The 23,044-nt window shown below is 45.2% G+C and overlaps 1 protein-coding gene across 3 annotated transcripts in view; it reads left to right on the top strand.

Moving 5' to 3' along the window:
* AZIN2 (antizyme inhibitor 2) overlaps positions 1-23,044 on the top strand; it is a 34,546-nt gene that overhangs the window by 8,940 nt on the left and 2,562 nt on the right. For all 3 annotated transcript variants that reach the window (XM_027864359.1, XM_027864360.1, XM_027864357.1), the window contains 6 exons: positions 778-950; positions 3,464-3,598; positions 4,797-4,965; positions 9,541-9,703; positions 10,745-10,857; positions 21,983-22,197. In XM_027864359.1, the coding sequence (XP_027720160.1) occupies positions 778-950; positions 3,464-3,598; positions 4,797-4,965; positions 9,541-9,703; positions 10,745-10,857; positions 21,983-22,197 (968 nt within the window). The remainder of the gene's footprint in view (positions 1-777; positions 951-3,463; positions 3,599-4,796; positions 4,966-9,540; positions 9,704-10,744; positions 10,858-21,982; positions 22,198-23,044) is intronic.

The following is a 23,044-nucleotide window of genomic DNA, read 5'->3' as shown; positions in this document are numbered from 1 at the left end:
CTTTGCCCAAAATTCAAAGCCCTCCACTACTTGTGCCTGTATCTCCTTTCTTTTTAGTCTCCTCTCATGCTATTCTCCACCTATTCTGAGCTGTATCCAGCCTGAACTCTTTATCCCCTACAAACATCCTTTGCTTTCCTTTTTCTACCCTTTTCTTTCTGATTCCTTATATCTGTGATCTTCCCTTCCTTTCTCCTTTTTCCTTCCCACTCCCTCCCTCCTTCCCTCCTTCCTTCCCTCCTTTCCTTCCTTCCTCTATCCCTCCTTTTCTTCCTTCTTTCTTCCCTCCCTCCCTCCTTTCCTTCCTTTTTTCCTCTCTCCATCCCTCCTTTCCTTCCTTCACCCCTCTCTCCTTTCCCTCCTTCCTTCCTTCCTTCCTTCCTTTCTTCCTTCCTTCCTTCTTTTCCTGTGGGGAATTCCTGAAGTGGAAACTCTCTCTTTCTGTTCAGAGGAACTTGCTCTTCCAGTCTTAGAGACTGGGGCATCGAGATTTAAGTGACTTGTGTAGGGTTCCACAGCCAGTATTGTGCCAGAGATGGGACTTGAACCTAGATGGGTCTTCCTGACTCTGAGACTGGCTGTCTATCCCCTGAGTCAGGCTGCCTTTCATTGAATTCTGAATTCACCATTTAAAATCTTAGCTCACATGACAACTCCTCCAGGAAGCCCAAGAGCCTGATTAGTCCATGGGATGGTAATGGGTCAGTTTGCTGGAGTCTTGCTGGGTGGGGCCAAGGATGAGCAAGGACAGAGCTCAGTCCCTTACTATCCTTGTAGGCAGAGATGGAGCTGCTGCGGCACATTGGGGTCCCTGCCCACAAGATCATCTATACCAGCCCATGCAAGCAGGCTGCCCAGGTGAAGCAGGCTGCCAAGCTTGGCATTAGAGTGCTCAGCTTTGACAACGAGGTGGAGCTGGCGAAGGTGGCGAGGTCCCACCCCACTGCCAGGTAGGCTGATTGGAAAGAAAACGTTCCCAAAGAGCCATCCAAAGAGGCTGGGCTCCCTTGGGAGGAGGGAGTATTGAAAAACCTTCAGTACCAAAAATCTTCAAGAGAAGGCTGACCATTCATGATGAGAGTTCAGAGTATTACAGGCACAGAAATTCAGAATTGCTATGCACATCAGTGGCTATTTCCCCAAATCACATATTTAGAATTGAAAGGGCCCTTTGTAAAAGTCACCTAATCTAGCTCCCCCGACCTTATCAAGATGAAGCAACTGATGTCTCAGAGAGGTTACTCTACTTGTCCAAAGTCACACAAAGAGGAACTTGCAGGGCTGGGGTTTGAACCCAGTCCTCAGACCAAACTTGGAGAATTCTACCATAACACAGGCAGTTGTAGAGATGTATGAGTGTGGGTCTGCATATGTGGGATTCTTGTCCAGATGCAGCTTAACTAGATGACCTCTGGGGTCCCTTCTGGCTTCCAAAGTTTTGGGGTTCTGAAGTCTGGCTCTGCACCTAGTAGCTTTGTGTGACCTTGGTGTAGTAATTTCCCCTGTCTGGGTCTCGGTTCCCTCAGGTAGAAAATGAAGGTGTTGAATTGTCTTTAATGTAATTAGTAAGCCTTCATGATTCTCTCTTTATATATAGATGATGAGTTTTATTAAGAGGCAGTATAGGTAGAGCGCTGGACTTGGAGCCAGGTGACTGGTTTGTATGATCCTGGGCAAACTACTTAAATTCTGTGGGGTCTCACTTTCCTCATCCATAGCCCTTGCCCCCCAGGGTGGTTGTGAGCATAAAATGAAATAATATTTATAAATTATGATGTATAGTATACAAGTATATATTACATTAAAGATAATATTATAGGGATATATTATATATAAGTGTATTATATATCATATACTAACATATATTATATAAAATTACATTATAAATTCTTACCTGTGAAATGAAGGGTTTGGGCTAGATTGCCCCTAAGGAGCCATTCTAGTTTTGCATTAGTCATCCTTTGATTCTAAATCATTTAACTTTCCAGACTCTCAATTTCTTTCTCTATTAAAGGGGATAATAACACTTCCATAGCACTTACCTTTGGAGAAAGGGGTGTGCTGGTAAATGTTTAACAATAGACTCTTTGGGGAAAAACTGTATCTATGCCACATTTTCAAGCATTATTAACATCTTCTCCATCACTTTTGAAAGGTCTAGAAATCAACAAAACAACAAACCGTGCACCCTGATTTGTAGTATTTGCTGGTGACAAATGATCCCTCTGAACATTTAACATTTAACAACCGGCCTTCTCAAGCTGGGCAGGACAGGTTGCAAGACACTGCAGGTTGAAAACCTTTATGTGCGATAGAAATGCAAGCTGTTGTTAGTGGCAGGTTGAGGGCAAGGATGGGGGCTGTGGGCGGCTCTGTTGAATCTGACTTGGTATAGTCCCTCAGCTTTAGAGATAGCATAGATTTTGAATTCAGATTTGAACTTGGGTCAATCAGAGGACCGGATTTCCAGAGCAGGAAGGGGATCTGCAGGCCGTCTCATCTTACAGGTGAGGATCAGATGCCCATAGATGTGACTTACCATAGAGGTGATTTACCTGAGGCCGCATAGGTTACAGTGAGTGGTGATACATTGGCTGCTGATTCCAATGTTGCCCATTTTACAGATCTGACTCCAGATCCCGGTACAATTTTCCCTGCATTAACTCTGGACCCTACAGATTCATGAGGCCCTCAGCTAATGTTCCTTAAAGGCAATATATGTCTACGTGAACAATGTGAACAATAAATGCTGGTTTTCTCCTATGTACTCAATCTAGAATAGAGGGTTTGTTTTGAGGCTAGAAACTTGGGGCCAGATGATGGAGGGCCTGAGAATGCCAGAGTGTGGAGTGGTTTTGAATGGGGAGCAATGGGGAGCTACTGGAGGTTTTTGAGCATGAGAAGGATGAGATGAAGATAGTCAAGGAAGAAAGAAAATGCTTATTACTTGTCTGCAGTGGTCACTGTGTGGGACATGTCCCTGTCATTAGTAGGAGGGTGTCTGGGTCATGTGGTACCATTCACACACTCTAGTCCAACCTACCTGGGGCTATCTGGCCAGGGTGGCCTTCATGTCTTTGGCACAATTCCCCGTCTATGATCTGATGGTAGCATCGGTTATCGAGAGAGAGGGTAGGAAGAGAAGAAAAACGGAAGGGAGAGGTGGGTGCAGAAAGAGAGATGACTAAAAGCTAGGGGATGGAGGCCCGTGGTAGGAAAGTGGGAGACAATTAACCCAGGCTGAGCTGTGGCTTTGACCCCTCAGACTAGGGGCCTGGGGGGTATATGCCCACCCCGGCTCACCTCCTGGTGATACTTGGTGGTTGAATGGTTCTAAGCCAGGTGGGCCTGCAGCCTGTTGGCCCAGGAAAGGTGCCCTGGAGAGCAGCTAGAGGAGGACCCTGTGGAAGGGGGGTGGATCTCCACCCAGCGGGGAGGGCGGGGTGTGCGTGTCTCCCCACAGGATGGTTTTACGCATTGCCACAGATGACTCCTGTTCTCCTGCCTGCCTGAGCATGAAACTCGGTGCTACTCCCAAGTCCTGTAGACACCTGCTAGAAACTGCCAAGAAGATGAACATGGAAGTGGTGGGTGTTAGGTGAGTGACTGGCTCCTGGAGGTTTCTAGAATCTTGCCACTGGGTGGATGGGAACCTGTCAAACTGGCTTCCTATGGTGGGTTTGCTCTGTCCTGGCTGTGTAACCTTGGGCAAATCAACTCCCCACCCAAGACCTTATTTTCCTCATCTGCAAAATGGAGATGTTAATATCTGCCCTGCCTAGGTCACAGAAATGTTGTGAAGATAGGATGAGAATAATGGAATGGAGAGTACTCTGGAAATTGTGAAGTGGGTTCTTAGGCAAAACTAAATCACCTAGCAATCAGTTTCCAGCTGATTAACCCCTCTGCCATGATTGAGGAGGGTTTCTCTTATAATTGTTCATTAGTGTTATTAGGAGGAATCTGGGGACCACTCTGGATGGAGGCATCCCAGAAGGCCTTGCAAGGATCACTAACTTGGTGACCTGTGGAGCCAGCTGACCTTTTCAGGGGTGGGATTGGGAAAAGGCGTGGGAGAGATTACAGAACCCTCCGCCTAGACTTCATAATGCTAGTGATGCTGCCATGATCTCGTGCTTAGTAGCTGTATGTCATCACGTCCCTGGACCTCCACCCCCTCATCAGTAGGCCGAGGGAGCTGAAGGAGGTGGCCTCAAAGCGCCCTTGTAGTTTTAATATTCTATGTGTCAGACCTCTGCCCCCTTAAAAAAAACCCCACCACCAATACATTTTTTATTGATATTTTTGTTTTTACATTGCCTACATTTCCCCTTGTAACCCACTTTTTCCTTCCCAGAGTATAATCCGTGATGTCAAATAAATGGTGACCCCTTTTCTTACTTTCTTGCTTTATGATCCTTGGCAAGGTCCTTTATCTCTCTGGGGTTTAGTTGCCACCTCTGTAGAATGGGTACATTGTTCTTTTTAACTCCAAGACCTACAACTCTGTGGCTGGTAGGGTTGGGGGGAGACTGCTTTCCCACCTCCTCCTCCTCTTCCCTCCCGCTCACCCTTCCCCTCTCTCCCTCCTTCCCCTCTTCTTTGTTCCCCTTTCCTCTTTCTCACCCTCCAAGTCCCTCGCTTCCCTTTCTCCCTCTCTTCTCTCTCCTCCTTCTTCTCCTCCCTCTCCTTCTCCTGTTCTCTCCCTCCCTTTCTGCCCCTCCCCTTTCTCCCTCCCCCTCCTTTCCTCGCCCCCAGTAAGTTCATCTGCTTAGAGCAGGATTCTTTCTCTTTAGTTTCCATGTTGGAAGTGGTTGCTCCTCCGACCTTCAGGCTCTTACTCAATCCATCGCAGATGCTCGCCTGGTGTTTGAAATGGGGACTGAGCTGGGCTACCGGATGCACATCCTGGATCTTGGAGGTGGCTTTCCTGGCACTGAGGACTCCAAAGTCAGGTTTGAAGAGGTAAAAGCCCAGTGATCTGTGGGCCCCCTCCTGCCCTCTCAGAGGGGCAGTGCACAGAGGCTGTGGGAATAAAATCCACCAAGAAGCCCCAGGTTCCACCTTACTCCAGCCAGCCCAGCCATCATTTCAATTCAGTAAACATCTAGGATGACAGATTCAGAGTTGTGACCCCAGTCATGTAGTTCCATGATCCCATTTTGCAACACGGTGCTGGGCACTGTGCATACAAAGACAAAGGAAACTAGCGTCAGGGAGTTTGCATTCTACTGGGGCTAGGGGAGGGACACAACTCGGACACCACCTTCTTTCTTGTTCTCTTCTGCTCTCTGCTCCTGCCTTCCTCCTTCCCCTCCCCCCCAAATTACCTTGTATCTACTTTTGTTTACCTCTCCCCATAGAATATAAGCTCCTTGAGGGCAGGGACTGTTTTCATTTTTCCTTTATATTCCCAGAGCCTGGCACGTAGTGGACATGTAATAAATACTTGATAACTGATTGATTAAACATAGGCAGAAAGTAATTTTAAGAGTTTGAAAGCACAGCTTGGGGGCAGGGGCGGGCATCAGGAAAGGCCCTGGATGTGGTGATGTCCCAGGGAACAAGGTGGCCGCTTCCCTACTGCTGGAGTTGGGGAAGGCAGAGGAATAGGAGGAAGATAGATTAAGAGGCCTAGATATGTTTATATCATAGTTTTCCTTCCCCTTCCTGGTCCCCCAGTTTGGACAGAGCCCTGGACTTGTCGTCCAGAGAGCTGGATTTCAAAACTGGCTCTGCCACTTGGCAGGCTATGCGACCATTGACAAGTCACTTAATCTCTTTGAGCCTCAGTTTCCCCCCTTGTAAAACAGACAGGCTAATACTTGCCTATCCTGCCTGCCTCACAGGCCTCTTGCTAAGGATCAGAAGAGGTAAGGTATGTGAAAGAACTCTGTCGACAGAGATCAACCACAGTAACAATAACAATGATATTGGTAATAATAATGCTTTGGCATTTCAGAGAACTGTGATTTCCTTCACTTCTATGGATAGCAGCTCCTCTCTGCCTTAGTACGTGACCTTTATGAATGGCTGTGACCCACAGTGACTATCCCTCTGTTGGTGAATTTCTCTGCACTTAGTTGGATCGATCCTTTGGACTCCAGGCATGTCACTGGCCCAAACTTATGGAACAATTAGAGCTTGTTTCCTGCTGCTCCAGCCTTTGGGAACCCAGGGGCCTCATCCAAGCCCTGATGGGGCCCTTTAGTGTTGGAATAAGAATGAGATCAACAATCAGAGAATTTTAAGCTAGAAGGGAACTCAAGAGATCATCTGTTCAGATCATCTTACAGATGAGGAAACTGAGGCCAGAAAAAGGGGAAGGAATTTGCCCCGAAGGTCCCAATATAGTAAGGTAGAGAGCTGGGTCTTAAACTTAGGTCCATGGACTCCAAATCCAGGGCTCTTTCCAGTCTACAACAAAGAAGAAAGAGCAACAGTGGGCATTCATGACTAAATACTATGAACACTCTTGGGAGGAGACGATAGAATTGGACCTATGACCTGATTGGCATAGGGAATTCCCTATGAGGAAACTAGCCTCACTAATGCAGACTGACCATCTTCTCTGCAAATCAGACTCTTAGAATTTTGCCTGGGGCCCTTTGAGCTGAAGTTACTTGCCCAGGTCTTGAATAATGATGATAGTATTTTTTCCTCAATCACCACCCCCTACTATTTCTCTTTGGATTTTGAGGAGGCAGCTGAATCACCAATGCTGGTCATTTCTTTAACCAGCTAGGCGGAGCAGTGGATAAAGTGGAAGACTCGTCTTCCTGAGTTCAAATCCAGGCTTTCTTACTAGCTGTGTGACCCTGGGCAAGTCACTTCACCCTGTGTGCCTCAGTTTCCTCATCTGTTAAATGAGCTGGAGAAGGAAATGGCAAACCTCTCCAGTATCTTTACCAAGAAAACCCCAATTGGGGTCATAAAGAAGTCATGACCAGTCAAGAAGTCAAGAAATGACTGAACAACAACAAATTTAATTCAACATTTGTCAAGTACTTACTGGGTGCTTCTGAACACTGTACTTGTAAGTGGTGGAGATACTCCATGGTCCCTTTTCTAAAGGAGCTCACAGCCTAGGAAAAACAGCATATGTTGTCTCTGACTGGCATCCAAAGAGTTAAAAGATGCTGTTTTTCCATTCACTATAATGGGGGCGAAGTAAAGCCAGCCCGACACTTTGGCCTCTACTCAGATGATTGGTTCCCCTTCCTTGTCTCTGTTTCTTTGATGCCTTTGCTGGAGTGGGGCTGCAGGAGGATGGAGTCCCCCTCTGTCTTCTTGATCCTTGGAGAAGCTATCCCACTAGTAGCGGGACTTGGAAATGTAGCAGCTGCCTGTTCCTTCTTTCCTCTGAAATCTAGTGGCTACAGGGGTGCCACTTGAAAAGGAATACTTCAGGGGTACCTAGGTGGCACAGTGTATAGAGTACTAGCTCTGGAGTTGGGAGGACCTGAGTTTGAATATGGCCTCAGACATTTACTAGTTGTGTGACCCTGGACAAGTCACTTAACCCCAATTACCTCCAAAAACAAATTAAAAAAGAAAAAGAAAAGAAATACTTCAATGAGTCCCTAATCCTTTCAGTTTGGATATTCCCCCATCACAATGCTTCCCATGCCCTCTCGTCCTACGTATAAATTGTCCCTTTTGAGACAAAGTGGTATATTGGCACAAACCCTGAATTTTGCAGTCAGAAGATCTGGACCTGAATCTTAGCTCTGTTACTTGCTACCTAGGAGAATTTGATTGAGCAAATCACAGGCTTCTGTTGACCTAGTGCTGGCAGGAATGCTAGAGATTGACTCCTTCCAACCCCTTCATTTTTTACATAAGGAAACTCTGAGGCTCTAAGAGACTTGCCCAATGCCACACAGATTTGGAGCTAGGCCTTCTGACTACAAATCCAGCTCTTTCCACTGGTGCCACATTGCCTCTCTAGCCAGTAACCTCTCTGGATTTTAGTTTCCTCATCGGTAAATGAAGGGGTTGGTGTCAGGGGTCTCTAAGGCCCTCTTCATTTTTAAGTTGAGAAATGAGTTGAGAACTGCCTAGACTTTTTCCTGGTGAAGGAGTGGTATTGGAGGTAGAGGGCCCTATTAGAGTGACTCGGTGCGGTCCTATCCTCTTCAAATTAACATTTTTATCAACTTGGTTGATGGGCATAGCTGGCCCATCAGACTTTCAGGTTATGCAAAACTGGCGGGGGGGATAATGAACACTCTGGATAACATAATTGGGACTCCAAAATATCTATGCCCAGAGTCAAGTAATCAAACAAGTATAGGATGGAGAGACTTGGTCTAGACTGAATTGAGTGTGAAAAAAATTTAGTGATCTCATATGCCCAGTGTGGGTCAATATGGCGGCCAAGACAGCTACCAGAGGCATATTATCTAGAACAAGGGAGATCCTGCTGTACTTCGGTCTAGTTAGATCTCATCTGGAACACCATATTTTAGAAAAGATATAGATAATCTGGAGTTCATTCAGAGGAGGCTTAATATCAGGAACGATTTCCTAACAATTGTTATTGTTCAGTTGTTTCAGTCCTGTCTGACTCTTTGTGACCCTATTTCGGGTTTTCTTGGTAAAGATGCTGGAGTGGTTGGCCATTTCCTTCCCCAGCTCATTTTACAGTTGAGGAAACTGAGACGAACAGGTTAAAGTAACTTGCCCCAGGGTCACAGAGCTAGTAAGTGTCTGAGGCAGGATTTAAACTCAGGTCTTCGCCCAGCTCTCTATTTACTTTGCCACCTCGCTGCCCCTTCCTAACAACCAGAGCTGTCCAAAAGTGGAATGAGCTGCCATGGGAGGTAATGGGCTCTCTCTTAGACCCAGGGCAACAAGGGGCCTGGACACCAATGCCATATGAGTACTTGTTGAGGGAACTGGATGAGGTTTAGCCTGGAGAAGAAAAGACTGAGGGGAGATACGATCGATGTCTTTAAGTATTTGAAGAAGTTTTCAGGTATTTTGTCGTAGAGAGGAGTGATTGATTAGATTCTGGAAAATCACAGGATTTTGACTTGGAGAAGATCTCAGGGATGTCTCAGTCCAACTCGTAGCTGAAAGGAGTTTTCACTATCACATGCATACCTGACCCACGGTCAGCCCCTTCAGCCTCTTTGCTCATAGACTTCCAAAGAAAGGGAACCCATCATTTCCCAAGGCAGCTCGTTCCTCTTGGGGATGGCTTTAATTGTTAGGATTTTTTTCCTGATGTCAAGCCTAAATTTGCTTCTTTGCAATTTCTGCTAATATTGGGGGCCAAAGTGGACAGGTTTGATGCCTTTTTTGCAAATTCTACTGGGCCCCACTTCACAGAATTATCAGCCATCGGTAGGGGAGAGGGAGTTTCGAAGGATCCCTGTTCTGGTAGAAGTTGGATTAAGTAATCGCTGAGCTCTCTTCCAACTCTAGAAGTAGAATTTTATTTCTGGATGGAATGATTTCTGAGCTGGGATTTTCCTTCTGAAGGGATCTAATGGCTCATTCGCCATTTTCCTTCTCTTCCTTTCCTGACTCCAGATGGCTTCTGTGATCAACTCAGCCTTGGACATGTACTTTCCTGAGGGCTGTGGAGTGGACATTCTGGCTGAGCCTGGACGTTATTACGTGGCCTCTGCTTTTACCTTGGCCATCAGGATTGTTGGCAAGAAGGAAGTTCCATCAGATCAGGCTGGCTTGGATGGTAAGTGGGGGGGGGCTTAGTGATGGGGAGATAGCCAAGGAAGCTTGGTGCCACTTGGGAGGTTCCTCTCAGGCTAGTTGGGCTTGTGTGCAGGCATGATTTCAGAGTGTGAACAGAATACATGAACCACATGCAAAGGGATATGAGATGACAACAGTGTTTGAAACTGGCCAGGATTAATTTGGGAAGGCTGTCTGGAGGAGGTAACTGTTGGGTAGACTTTAGGAGGATTTGTGGGAACCCAGCATGGCAAAGATGGGAAGAAACATTCTGACCATGGGAAGCTAGACAGGGTAGAGGAAGTGGGAGACCCTTCCTACTTCTGCTGTTTCAGGATTTTAACCCTCTTCTTCCCCCCACCTCCCAAGCATATTGTGAATGTCAAGATAATTGACATCAAAGGGCATTTGAATATACAGAGCATATGCCTGGGATGGAAAAGGATGTGCTTTCCTCTTTGCCTACCCTCAACCCATAGTGTCACAGGATTTAAAGCTAAAAATATTATGGGATCATAGATTTAGACCTGAAAGGAATCTCAGAGAGCATCTAGTCCAACAGTTTTCGTTTTACGAAAGAGGAAACTAAGTCCCCAAGAGGTTGAAGTCATTTGCCCAGAGTCACAGAGGTAAAAAGCAGAGCTGGTATTCAAACCCAGATTCTTTGACTCCAAATCTAATATTTTTTCCACTGCTCTATGATACTTCCGTAATCTCTCAGGAAAAGGACCTTAGAGATCATCTAGTTCTATTCCAGCCTCTCCATTTTACAGATGAGGAAACTGAGGCCCAGGGACATAAAACAATTTGCCCAATGTGACTCAGGTAGTGCACTGACTTTTCTCCTATGCCATGCTGCCTCTCCCTTTGAGGGTGACTAGCAACAGCCTGGCCTCTTGGGGAGAGGGGGACCTGGTCAGCCTATAGGGACAGTCTACTGGGAGGGGAATCCATCATTGCCCTAACTCCAGGAAGGCTCAGGGAATTTCCCTGGCCAGGGTTCTGACTGCTCTCCCTGACCCTCTGCCCTTCCCCTTCACAGAGGAAGACGGGGACTCTCCCAAGAGTATCGTGTACCATATTTCTGAGGGTGTCTATGGAGCCTTCAACTGTGTCTTCTTTGACAACGCTTGTCCCATGCCCATCTTGCAGAAGGTAAATGGAATAGGCTGGGAGGCTATTTTTTCCATTAAAAAAAGTTAACTTCAAAAAATCTTTTTCATGTAGGCAGAAATAATAAGAAAACAAAATATTCCAGCCAGATTCCTTGATAGGGATGATGCCATGGTACATCTAACCACTGAGGTCCTTAGGAAGAGTCCCCCTATCTCTGTTTATTTCATAGCAGAGCCTTTTGGGAAGGGCTAGGGGTATGTATGCAAGATAAACTTTAGAGGCAGCATATATACTGGAAACATGGTTGGAACTGGAGTCAGGAGACCTGGGGAAGAGTCTTGGCACTAACACTGGCTAGCTGTGTGACTTTGGGCAAATCACCCAAGCTCTGAGCCTCAGTTTCCTCATGTGTAAAATGCAAATAATGATGCCTGGACTACCTCCCTCTCAGGGTTGAAAAAAGTACCTCATAAATCACAGTTTTAGAGGCAAAGGATGCTCAGGACTGGAAAAGACTTTGGAGATCATCTTTAATCCCTTTAATCCACTTCTCCTCCCCCCCACACCAGGTCACAGGGCCATAGGATTTTAGATTTGGGGCTGGAAGGGACCTCGGAGGGTACCTAGTCTAACCCTTCCTTTTATAGATGAGGAAACTGAGGCCCACCCAGAGAAGCATAGTGCCTTGCCCAAGGTCACAGAGAGAGTCAGTGAGAGAGCCGGGATTCAAACCCAGGTCTCCTCAGTCCAAGTCCATTGTTTCTTCTTATTTCAATTCACTCCCTTAAAGTGCTGTAGAAACATGACCTATTGATTCCTGCTTCAATGAATGAATAAATCATGAATTAAGCACTTACTATGTGCAAAGCACTACTTTAAGCTCTGAAAAATCAGATAGTCTCTACTCTCTAGGAGCTCATGTTCTAATGGGGGAGATATTGCATAGGGAAGGTTTTAGCTGCAAGTCAGATGGGAAGGTCCCCTGGTTCTTAGTGGTTGGACATTAATTAGATATTTATGCCTCTCCCTGAATGTCATTTCTACTGATAAAATCTTATCAGTTTCTGATGGTGAGCCGTTGGGCAGCACCAAGGACTGTAAGAGTCAGGATTTGAACCCAAGTCTTCTTACTACAAGCCTGGTACTCTTTACAGTACACCAAGCTGTCTCTTCTTAATAGTGAGTGTAGAGCAGGAATGTTCCTTTCCTTGGGTTCATTTGCTTTCAACGCGCTCCAAAGGCAGGCAAAGCGTATTATATTCTCCAAAGACCGACTAGCCATAGTGCAATCCCTGCACAAGCCACCAGGTGGCACTCCAAGCCACTAATTACCAGCCCAAGCACCTTGGTGCAGGTGTCTACAGGATCTTGTCTAGGTCCTGTGTCCCTTTCTTGTTTGCCCTTCTTTCATGAGGAGGACCAATGGTCCATCACGAGGGTGATGTCTTGACTTGGGCGTGAAGTGGATTTGACTGAGGCAGAGCTGTGCAAAGTCCTCAGCCTCACATCCTTCTCCAGAGTCATTCTGAGTCCCTCTGCACATATGCAGACCACCTTGGGCCAGGTTCAGTCTCATCTGGTTCAGGATATGAAATAATCCAGCAATGACTTGTGATTGGCTTATGTTCCCATTGCCATTAAGATTCTAGTCTCCTTCCCAACTCTGTGGGGCTTGAAAGAATTACTCACTCACATATGGTTTAGAGAGGATACAAGGACTAAAGCAGACATTTGAAATGAACAACATTGGCTTTAAAATTCCTGAGTTTCTTGGCAGCCTGTCCTCAACTCCCCATCCACTCAGAGGTCAAAGGGAGAAGGGGTGGAATAATTGGTTCACCAGATGCAATGTGTCTTACTATGACCGGCACACATTCTGACTCCTGGAGAGCTAACAGTCGCCTCCTGGATGGTCCCCAGACAAAACTTGGAGGGAGGCCAGTGATTTAGCAGAATTAGAGGTCATTCATTGGAGGTTCATTGTTCAGGAATAGCCATCACTTGGGCCTGGGGGGCTCCTAATAAGTGGACTGAGTAACCATCTGGTGAATTCACGCTGTGAGCTTCACTGCCTCTGCGCTGCTTTCTCTGAAGGTGTTTGGCACATTTCCTTTAAAGCAGGTGACTCTTCATTAAATGTCCCCACTTTGGGGAGACAGAGAGTGATTGACTCTTTTTACATAAAAACTCTCCAGTCAATTCAACTTCCCGTTACCCATTCCTTTGGGGCTTTCAGGGTTGGGATGATGAGGTGGGAAATAAAAAAAAAAATCAACTACTGTTCAAACCGATCACAAACAATCCAATAATAATAATAAATAACAATATGATTACAATGACTATCTATTACAGTAAACAAAATATTAATAATTATAACAATAATTAATAATACTTATAACTGACATTTAAAAAGCAGTTTTGCAAAGTGCTTTATGACACTGGCTCATTTGATTCTAAAAACACTCCTATGAGATAGGATATAACCTTACTATTTTCCTCATTTTACAGAAGAGGGTTAAGTGACGTGCTTATGGCTATCTAGTTAATGAGTGTGAAAATGGAATGTGAACTCTGCCTTCTTCTGACTCCAGGTCCAGAACTTTCTTTGCTACACTGTGCTAACCCTCTAGAGTCACATGTTGGCTCAGTAGCAGTAAGAGTTAATAACCAGAGCTGTGCACAGGTGGGATGGATGACCTTGGGAGGTATTGCGCTTCCTGTCATGGAAGTGTTAAAGCAGAAACTGGATGATCACTTGACCCAGTTGTCTGGGAGGAGGTTCCTGCATTGTGAGGAAAGAGAGATGCAAATTAGACTTACCTCACCTGAAGTAATTTTGCTTTTTAAATATTAGCTGATTATCCAAACCAAGATTTCTTATCTAAAATTCCTTAAAGGCTCAGCTAAATGTCAACATTTAAAAGTGTTTCGTGCTCCTGATAATACTGTTGAAGCTTAGATAGAATTAGCTGCCAGAGCAACTATCTCCAATCTGGCTTCCCTGAGTGACTCTTAACTAGATGATGTCTGATCCTCAGCTACTCGGGACTATTCCATCAAAGGACTGCTAGGACTCTGAGCTAGAAGGGGGAGCTCAGGGGCAATCTAGCCCAACACCTTCATTTGACAGGTGAAGAAACTGAGGCCCAGAGGTGGGAAGGGGCCTGATAAGGTCATTGATCTAGAAGCTGAAGGGCTATTAGAGGTCATTTTATCTAACTTCATTTTACAAACAAGGAGATTGAACCCTAAAAGGGTTATGTGACTCGTCCAAGGTCCCATAGTTAGTAAATAGTAGAGCCAGCATTTGAACCCAGGTCTCCTGATTCCAAATCCAGTGGTCTTTCTGCTTTAATTATGATTTGTCAGAAATTGTGGTATTCATGCGTGACTCATACAGCATCACCCAAAGTATATTAATATGAGCTAGCATTTATGTAGTGCTTTAAATTTTGAAAAGCACTTTACAAATGTTATCTCATTTTATTTTTGTAACAACCCTGGCAGGATAGATATTATCATTATCTCCATCTTTACGGTTGAGGAAACTGAGGCAGACAGAGGTTGGGGACTTGTCTAGAGTCATGCAGTATTAAGTGTCTGAGGCAGGATTTGAACTTGGGTCTCTCTGACTCCAGGTCCATTGCTGCATCCACAGTGCCATCCACTGCTTCTATTATTAGAGTTAAATATTAGGGTTAAAAAGATTGGAATTATCAGAGGTGTGATATCATTTCTCAAGTACAGTACAACTCATGTTGTCATCCTTGACCTCACTTATTGGGCATCTTTGGTGCCTGACCACAGTATACGTACTGATGGATTAACTCAATGGGCTGCATGTGCCAGTCTAGACAATAGTGGTTGTGGATCTCATTAAAGAAGTACCATGGAGATGTTCTGGGGCTTGATGCAATCAGCATGAGGTCATCCATAAATGGGAACATCTTAAAGGAATTCACTATCTATAGGAAATCTGTCTTCCATTTGGCCTCCTTCCAAAAGAGGTGAGCACTTTCAGCCAACATGTATCTTCCTCTTTTAAGCTCTACTCGATATCTGTGATAGAGATGGTGATCACAGCTGTAGCCAGGGGTGTGCTGAACACAACTGGACCCACGTGATTCTAGAAAGTTGATTGTTAAATTTTCAGTGTGAGCATTTACATCTTGGAAACTGGAGAATCCTACAAATCAGGGCTCGATTTATTGTTTTGTTGGTTGTCTAAACTTCGGAAAGTGTTAATAATGCAGATTAAACTTAAAAATATGTCCTTTGTACTTTTTTCTTCTTTTGGAGATCCTGCTGTTAAATATTTACACTTGCTTGTAGCTCTCAAGCTCTCTGAGCTTGCTGCCCCCTGTTTCTGAACTCTAGCCTCAGTCTCTGGGGACTGCAGGCATGTGTCACCACATCTGGATCCATTTCCTCTGTTCAAAAAGCCAGTTTTATGTTCCTGTCTCTTGGCTCTTCCTCCTCAAACCCAGAAAAGAGTGGATGGGCTTTTTCCTAGGGCATTGGTCCACTTTGCCATTTCCAGAGGTTCCTCGAGACATGTGTTAGAGACCAACCTGCCTGGGTTGTTGTGAGAACCAAAGGAGATAGTAGGGTGCTTTGCAAACCTTAAAGGGCTATATAAGTGTGAGCTATTATTATTCTTTGCTACTACAAAAAGCGCATATATGAAATGGGAACTCACTTTGACCACCCTCTGAGTAAAATACTTTAAAAAATAATTATACACTAAATACAATGTGATCTTTTGCTTGGTATGCAGTTGTGGGTTATGCTGGGGAGGACCTTTTGTGATGCTTGTTTGTACCTTGAGAGCCCTCAGTGAATGTGCGTAGTTTTTTCTCATAATTGTTTCTCACCCCTGTATAATTGTGATGGGAATGAACTACACCGTTCATTCTGTGAAGCTGAATTGCACCCAACTGATTTAGACATAACTCCCACACTGCTAACTGATCCTCTCCCTCTCCCTCCCTCCCTCTCTCTCTCTCTCTCTCTCTCTCTCTCTCTCGCTCGCTCTCTCTCCTTAACTGTGGTTACCTGACAGCATTAGCCCTACTGCGTCTCTGAACTCTAGCCTCAGTCTCTGGGAACTGCAGGCATGTGTCACCACATCTGGATCCATTTCCTCCATTCAAAAAGCCAGTTTCATGTTCTGTAATGTTGTTTAGTCCTCACTGTATCTAGTACCTCATTGTTCTCTTCTGGAAGCAAATATTCATGATACATAGGTAGGAGATCTCAAAGCAGTCGATATGCCTTGGGCCTCTCTTGTTGCTGAAGAACATTTTCTGCTATTATTTTTTTCCCTACTATCTTCCCCTTTGCTCACATTCACATAGAAGTCTCCAGGAATCTGTGTACATGTTAACTTGGTCTGCAGATGTTGCTGAGCTCCTCCTAAGATTTCTCTACCTCTTGACCTCTGCAGTAGAGGCAGCGGGCAGTAGTGAATCAAGTGCTGGGTCTGAAGTCAGGAAGACCTGAGTTCAAATCCTGCAGCTTACTAGTTGTGTGACCCTGGACAAGTCACTTCACTTCAATGTGCCTTAGTTTCTTCAACTATAAAGTGGGGATAATAATAGTATCTACCTCCTAGGGTTGCTGTGAGGATCAAGTGAGATAATATTTGTAAAAAGCATTTAGCACAGTGCCTGGCACATAGTAGGCAATATATAAATGCTAGCTATTATTATCAGAGGTAGGCACAGTAAACTGCCACAGTCATCTCCTCGGCTCTCTTTTGCTTATTGTCTTTGTGAGCCCTTCAAGAGAAGAAAAGCAAATGTCCTATGAAATGAAATTTCTCCTTGGCTTTGGGAGCATACTTGGGGAAGTTGATTCTGCCAGCTCCTTTATTTTTGCCTCCCCAAGGGCAGCCTATGAACTGTCTTTCTCCCTAGCAGCCTCCTCCTATGTCCTGTCTTATATCAATAGCCAACACGCCTCTATTGACTTAGCTCAGTTCCTCCTGTAGTGTATAATTTTATTTGGTTGTTGAATTGAGGAATCTCATATTCAGAGCCTGGGGGTTCAATTAATATTTTATGGATGGTCTACAAGTCATGTGGTTCTTATCACCCCTACCGTCTTTTGCCACTCTGACACCATCACTGCAGAAGCAGAAGGGGGCCCCATTGGACTGAGGGATATTTTGTATTTTTCTTGGTTCCATGGGTTGCTGTGGCCAATGAATTCATCCAGTGGCCAGCCCATTTTTGATGAGTTTTCTAAGCCTAACTAGGCTGGCCCTAGGGTTACAGACACAGCCTGTATGTACCTTGAGCCTTAAGAATTTATCTTCTGCTGGCATACCCTTCAAGACAACACGGTCATCACCACACTGTGATGAGGCCCAGTGTTAAGGCTTCTGAAGGTGTGCTCCCTTAAGAGTTCTACCAAGACCTGCGCTTCCAGTGTGGAGCCCCTGATCATTAACTTGGGCAGTGCCAATGGGTCCGGGATAGTAAGGGAATGGGAGTGACCTTTATGAAGGCAAGGGAGCTATAAAACCGGACAAGGGGATATGAACCAGACATCTTAGTCTCCCAAGGTTAAGACCGTATCAGGGCCAATCATTTTAGTATAGGGACCACAGTTGCCTGGTCTGGTGGGAGAAGAGGAAAAGTGAAATGTCAGTAGAATAAGACTCAGGAGTGAGGCAAAAGCTTGAGGGAGTGTTCTCTAGGGCCACAGTCCAGAACAGATAGACAAACACAAATCTTAATTGATTCTGGGATGAAAGAAATCATTTAGAGGAAAAAATCCTATGGAGCCTCTCCACTCTCTCCTGATGGCTTTTGGCACTCTGGCATTGATATCAATGTCTCAAGCCCTCAGTCTCCTGAGTCAATTAAGTCTAGAGGATGCTTTCAATACCTTTTAAGGAAAAGAACTAGCCCAGCCTGCATGGGAGATGAACGACTCTGGTATATATTCCTCTGACCACAATAACTTTTGTGGGGAATGTTCTAGCTGATGAAGAACTGGTAAAAGCCTCTTGTAGGGCAGTGGCCCTTGAGCTGAGACTTAAAAGGAAGCCTAGGATCCTAAGAGATGGAAATTAAAAGGGAGAATGTTTCAGGCATGGAGGATAACCTGTACTAAGACATGGAGATGGAAAATTCAATTAAATAAATATTTATTATGCACCTACTGTATGCCAGATGCTGTGCTAAGTGTTTGAGGATACAAAAAGAGGCAAAAGACAGTCCCTGCCCTCAAGGAGCTTACAATCTAATGAGGGAGACAGCATGCAAACAAATATATATAAAGCAAGCTACATGCAGAAAAAGCAGGAAATAATTAAGAAAGAAAATGCTGGAATTGAGAGGGCTTAGGGAAGGCTACCTGTGGAAGGTGAGATTTTAAAGGAAGCTAGGGAGGTCAGTAGTCAGGGTGGGGGAGGAAGGAACAGCAAAGTAATTCAATATCACTGGACAAGAGTGTGTGAAAAGGAGTTAAGTGTAAGATTGGAGAGATAGAAAGAAGCTAGCTTGTGGAGAAAAGCTGTTGCATTTATTGTGAGATGAGAACAGTATTATCAATTGTTTTTGCTTAACTGTTTTTCTTTATTACAAGGAGAAGGTTCAGTGTAGGAGAAGCAGTGGGACAGGATACGCTCAAATGACTGTGATTTAAAAATAATACAACTCATTAAAAATGATACAGAAGGATGGAGATTGGAAAAGGAAGATGGTGTAGTCATGTTGATTGAAGTTAAAGATTGGTGAAAAGCCTGTATTACTGCCCTGATGTCCAGGCAAGGTTGAGATCTGTAGAAAAGCCCTCACCTCTTTGGTGGGGGGACACCTGGGAAGGATTTCCAAAGGGATAGACAAGAAATTGAACAGGATGAGGAGATATAGAAAGGCTGCTGTCTGGACTTGTGCAGGGGCCCAGGTCAGACTTCCCAGCTTGGAACCTAGGCCAGGAAGGATTTCTCCATCTTAAGGATGCTCTCTAAGACCCCTGCACAGAGGTACAGATCCTGGCTAATCCTTCAGACTGGTTGAACTCCAGGTAGCCCCCAGGACTGAAGTCCCACACGTGTACATATGGTCCCTGGCCCTCAGTGTGTGTGGGGTCCTAGGTACACCTAGCTTAGGTATTTCCACCCCAGTTTCTAGAAGTGGCTCAGATATACTAAACCTGGTCATCCTTGCACAGATGAATACACTATTCTGACTGGAATGTTGGAGGTTTCTCTCCTAGTTGCCCCAAGTTTCCCATCCAAAAAGAACACAAATGATAGGGTAGCATTATGAACCTGGAGGATAGCATGAACTCTAGGAAAAAAGTGAGACTCCTTAAAGAGGGAAGGGGAATTATATTACTATCCTTGTTCTACTGTGATTCATGATATTGTCTTTGTAGTTTCTGTGGGGTGGAATGAAGGCTATCCTATGCCCAGTATATACTTGTTACCTTGAGTGTTTGTACAGGAACAACGGACCCTTCCCCCACACTGATGCATACCTAGTCAAAATTGGGAAAATCAAGTTGATTCCATTTTGTTATTGATTTCATTCTGTGTTGCTGCCAACATTTTTGTAACTGCCTAAGTCACGTTTCATTTGCCTCAGAGTTAAGTTTGGAAATTCAGCTTTCCTGTAATCACTCATTGACTCTGAGTTAAGTTTAGAAGTTCAGTTTTCTTGCTAATCACTGTTCTATTCTTGCCTCAACAAAACTGGTTATCCTTGAAGGGTGCAAGTGAATGCCAGGGAGTCTGGTCTGCTATCAAAGTAGTCTGGTCCACTATTGCTAAACTGTCCTTGCAGGTGAACTCATACAATGAACATTTCTTAATTCCAGTGCTTTCCCTCTTAATTATTTCCTATTTTTCCATATATACCTTCTCTGTGTATATTTGTTTGCATGCTGTCTCCCTTGTTAGACTGTAAGCTCCTTGAGGGCAGGGACTACCTTTTGCTTCTTTTCGTATCCTCAGCACTGGATAATGGTGCTTAATCTGTGTCTTCACCTTTTACTCTAAGGGTGTACCTGAGAGCTCAGATATATTAGTGAGTAGGATCTGGATCAGGTTGATGGTGAGTATGGCACCCCTGTCAGGGGGAATTCTGAGGTGAGATGGGAGTGTCCATGATGTATTCAAGGAGAGAGTGGAAGGTGGAGGACACTAATAAACTGGACAGCATCCAGAGGAGGGCCACCAGGTTGGCATGGAACCTTCAGATCATGCCATATGAAAATCATGATAGAACTGGGGATGGTTAGCCTGGAGGCTTTTGGGGGTGGAGCATGAATCATCTTCAGATATATGAAGGCCTGCCATCTGGAAGATGGATTAGACTTGTTCTAGGCATCTAGGTGGTGCAGTGGATAGAATGTTGGGCCTGGATTCAGGAAGCCCTGAATTCAAATCTGGATTCAGACACTTACTAGTTGTATGATCTTGAGCTACTCATGTAACCTTTGGCTGCCTCAGTTTCTTCAATTGTAGAATGAGGATAATAATAGCACCTACCTCCCAGGGTTGTGGAAATCAAATGAAATATTTGTGAAGTGCTTAAACATAATGCCCAGCACATAGTAGGTGCTTAATGAGTACTTGCTTTTTCCCCTGCACCCCAATTCTTGCCCCAGAGATTGGAACCTGGAGCAACAGGTAATGAATTTAGGCTTGCTGACAAGGAAACAATTCCTAAAAGTCAGAGTTATCTGTCAGTGAAATGGGATGCCTGAAGAAGACAGTGGGTTCCTCCTTACCAGAGCTCTTTTTTTTTCCGTGAGGCAATCAAGGTTAAGTGACTTGCCCAGGGTCACACAGCTAGTAAGTTTCAAGTGTCTGAGGCCAGATTTGAACTCAGTTCCTCCTGACTCCAAGGCAAGAGCTCCATGTACTGTGCCACCTAACTGCCCCTAACAGAGCTCTTTAAGCAAAGGCTGAATGACCATTTGTTGGGTGTGCTATAATGAGGATTCTTTTTTTGGGTCTGGGTTGGGGTTACAGGGTCAGCAAGGTCCCTTCTGACTCTCCAATTCTGTGATTCTGTTATATAAGCAGGCTCCTATGGGAAAAGGGTTTGGAAGCTGCAGCAGCCATCTCTTTTACACAAAGGGAGCAGGAGACCTGGAGAAATGATTGTCCAGGGTGATGTTAGTGAGTGTAAGAGCTGATATCTAAGCCTCTGTGTGTGTGTGGGGGGGGGGGTTGGGAAGCTGGTGTGCCTAGGATGGTATGGTGAAAAAAACATCAAGTTTGGAATGAGAGGCCATTACTAGGAAGCAGCCTTTCTAGCTCCGTCAATCTTGCCTCTGCCACTTATAAAAAATTGTGTGATCTTGGGCACATTGCCAAACCTTAGCCCCAGCCTGAGTCCTGTTTGTCCAGAGGAGGGTGGAGCCCACTAGATTGATGTGGTTGTCCTCTAGTTGTCCCAGCCTTACTCTTCCTACCTCCATCCCACCAAGATCCCCCTTTCCCAGTAATGTGTCCTAAGGACCCCTGAGCCTTTCCATCTTTTCTGTAGCTGATCTCCCCTATTTGTATCTCCCTCAATTAGAATGTAAGCTCATTGAGGTCAGCCAGACTGTCTTGCTTGGTTTTCTGTTAATATTTTTAGCCCCCCTTATGTTGTTCAATTGTGTCGACTCTTTATGACCCCATTTGGGTTTTTTCACAAAAAATACTGGGGTGGTTTGCCATTTCCTTCTCCAGCTCATTTTCCAGATGAGAAACTGAGGCAGACAGGGTTAAGTGGTGACTTGCCCAGGGTCAAACAGCTAGTAAAGGTCTTGAGGGCAGATTTGAACCCACAAAGATGAGTCTTCCCGACCCCAGGCTTGGTGTTCTATCCACTGCACCACCTGGCTGCCCTTTTAGATCTTAGTATAGTGCTTATACATAGTGAACATTTGATAACTGCTTTCCCCCTTTTCCATTTTCTTCATCTGTAAAACAAGTGGCCCTTTGAAGTCCCTCCTAGCCTTAGGTGTATGATCCTGACTCCCAGTACAGAGGTCTTTCCATTTCACTCTCCTGTCTCTAAGTTCTCCAGGCTTCAGTTGGAGATGACTTGGTTGTCTCTGTCATCAGCCAGGTCCATTGTTTGACCCTTGTCCTGTGGGAGGGTCTGCTGGGTCTCTCTAGTGACCATTGCCTTTTTTCCCTCCGTGTCTGTAGAAACCATCTCCAGATCAGCGTGTATACAGCAGCAGTCTCTGGGGCCCAACCTGTGATGACTTGGACCGTGTGGCTGAGGGCCTCTGGCTGCCAGAGCTGCAGCCGGGCGATTGGCTCATCTTTGAGAACATGGGAGCCTACACCGTGGGCACGACAGCCTCCTGCAATGGGCGCCAAACCTGCCAGACTACTTACGCCATGTCTAGAGTCACCTGGTAAGGGGCTTGGGCCTGGGGTGGAGAGGCAGCTGGTGCACAAATGGTTCTATCAATAACTAATTCAGTATGTTGTCCCTGGATAAGTGCCTCTGGGCAGAATAATAGAATCTCAGCATCCAGAGCGACTTTAGAGAGCATCTAGTCCAAACCATACCAGGAAGCCCCTCTGTAATATCCTTGACAAAGGACTGAAGACCTCCAGCGAGCAGGAGGCCATTCAGCATTTGGATAGCTCTGTGGGCATGCTGTCCCTCTGAAGGGAGTTAGCCATTTCTTCCTATAACGGCCCTCCAAATATTTGTTCCCTGCAAAGCTTTCTCTTCTCCAGGAGAAGCATTCTCAGATCCCGTGCTTCTCCCATTTGTCAAAGCCTTCCTAAAACACTATTCCCAGAGACCACCCCAAATGTGGTCTGACCAGGACAGAGTCTCATTTCCCTCTGTTGGGATGCTGTGCCTCACCCTATTGGGCCAGCCAGGTGGTAAAGTGGATAAAGTGCCAGGCCTGGGGTCAGAAAGACTCATCTTCACAGCGGATAGAGTGCAGGGTGAGGAGTCAGGAAGACCTAAGTTCAAATTCAGCTTTAGACATTTACTAGGTGTGTGACCCTGGGCAAATCACTTAAGCCTGTTTGCCTCAGTTTCCTCTTCTGTAAAATGAGCTAGAGAAGAAAATGGCAAGCAACTCATTCTATCTTCCCATCCTCTTGGATTACCTATCTGTTCCCTGAAGTAAATATTCCATTTTCTGCTCTGTGCCTTCTTGCCAGCTCTCTCTTCCATTTCTAGAATATGCTCCCACCTCATCACTGCCTGTTAGAGTCTTTAAGGCAGAGGTGTCAAAC

Source organism: Vombatus ursinus, unplaced genomic scaffold (genome assembly GCF_900497805.2).
Source record: "Vombatus ursinus unplaced genomic scaffold, bare-nosed wombat genome assembly UNPS02014775.1, whole genome shotgun sequence".
In the NCBI taxonomy this organism is placed as follows: domain Eukaryota; kingdom Metazoa; phylum Chordata; class Mammalia; order Diprotodontia; family Vombatidae; genus Vombatus; species Vombatus ursinus.
This window is presented reverse-complemented; position numbering and strand designations above follow the sequence as displayed.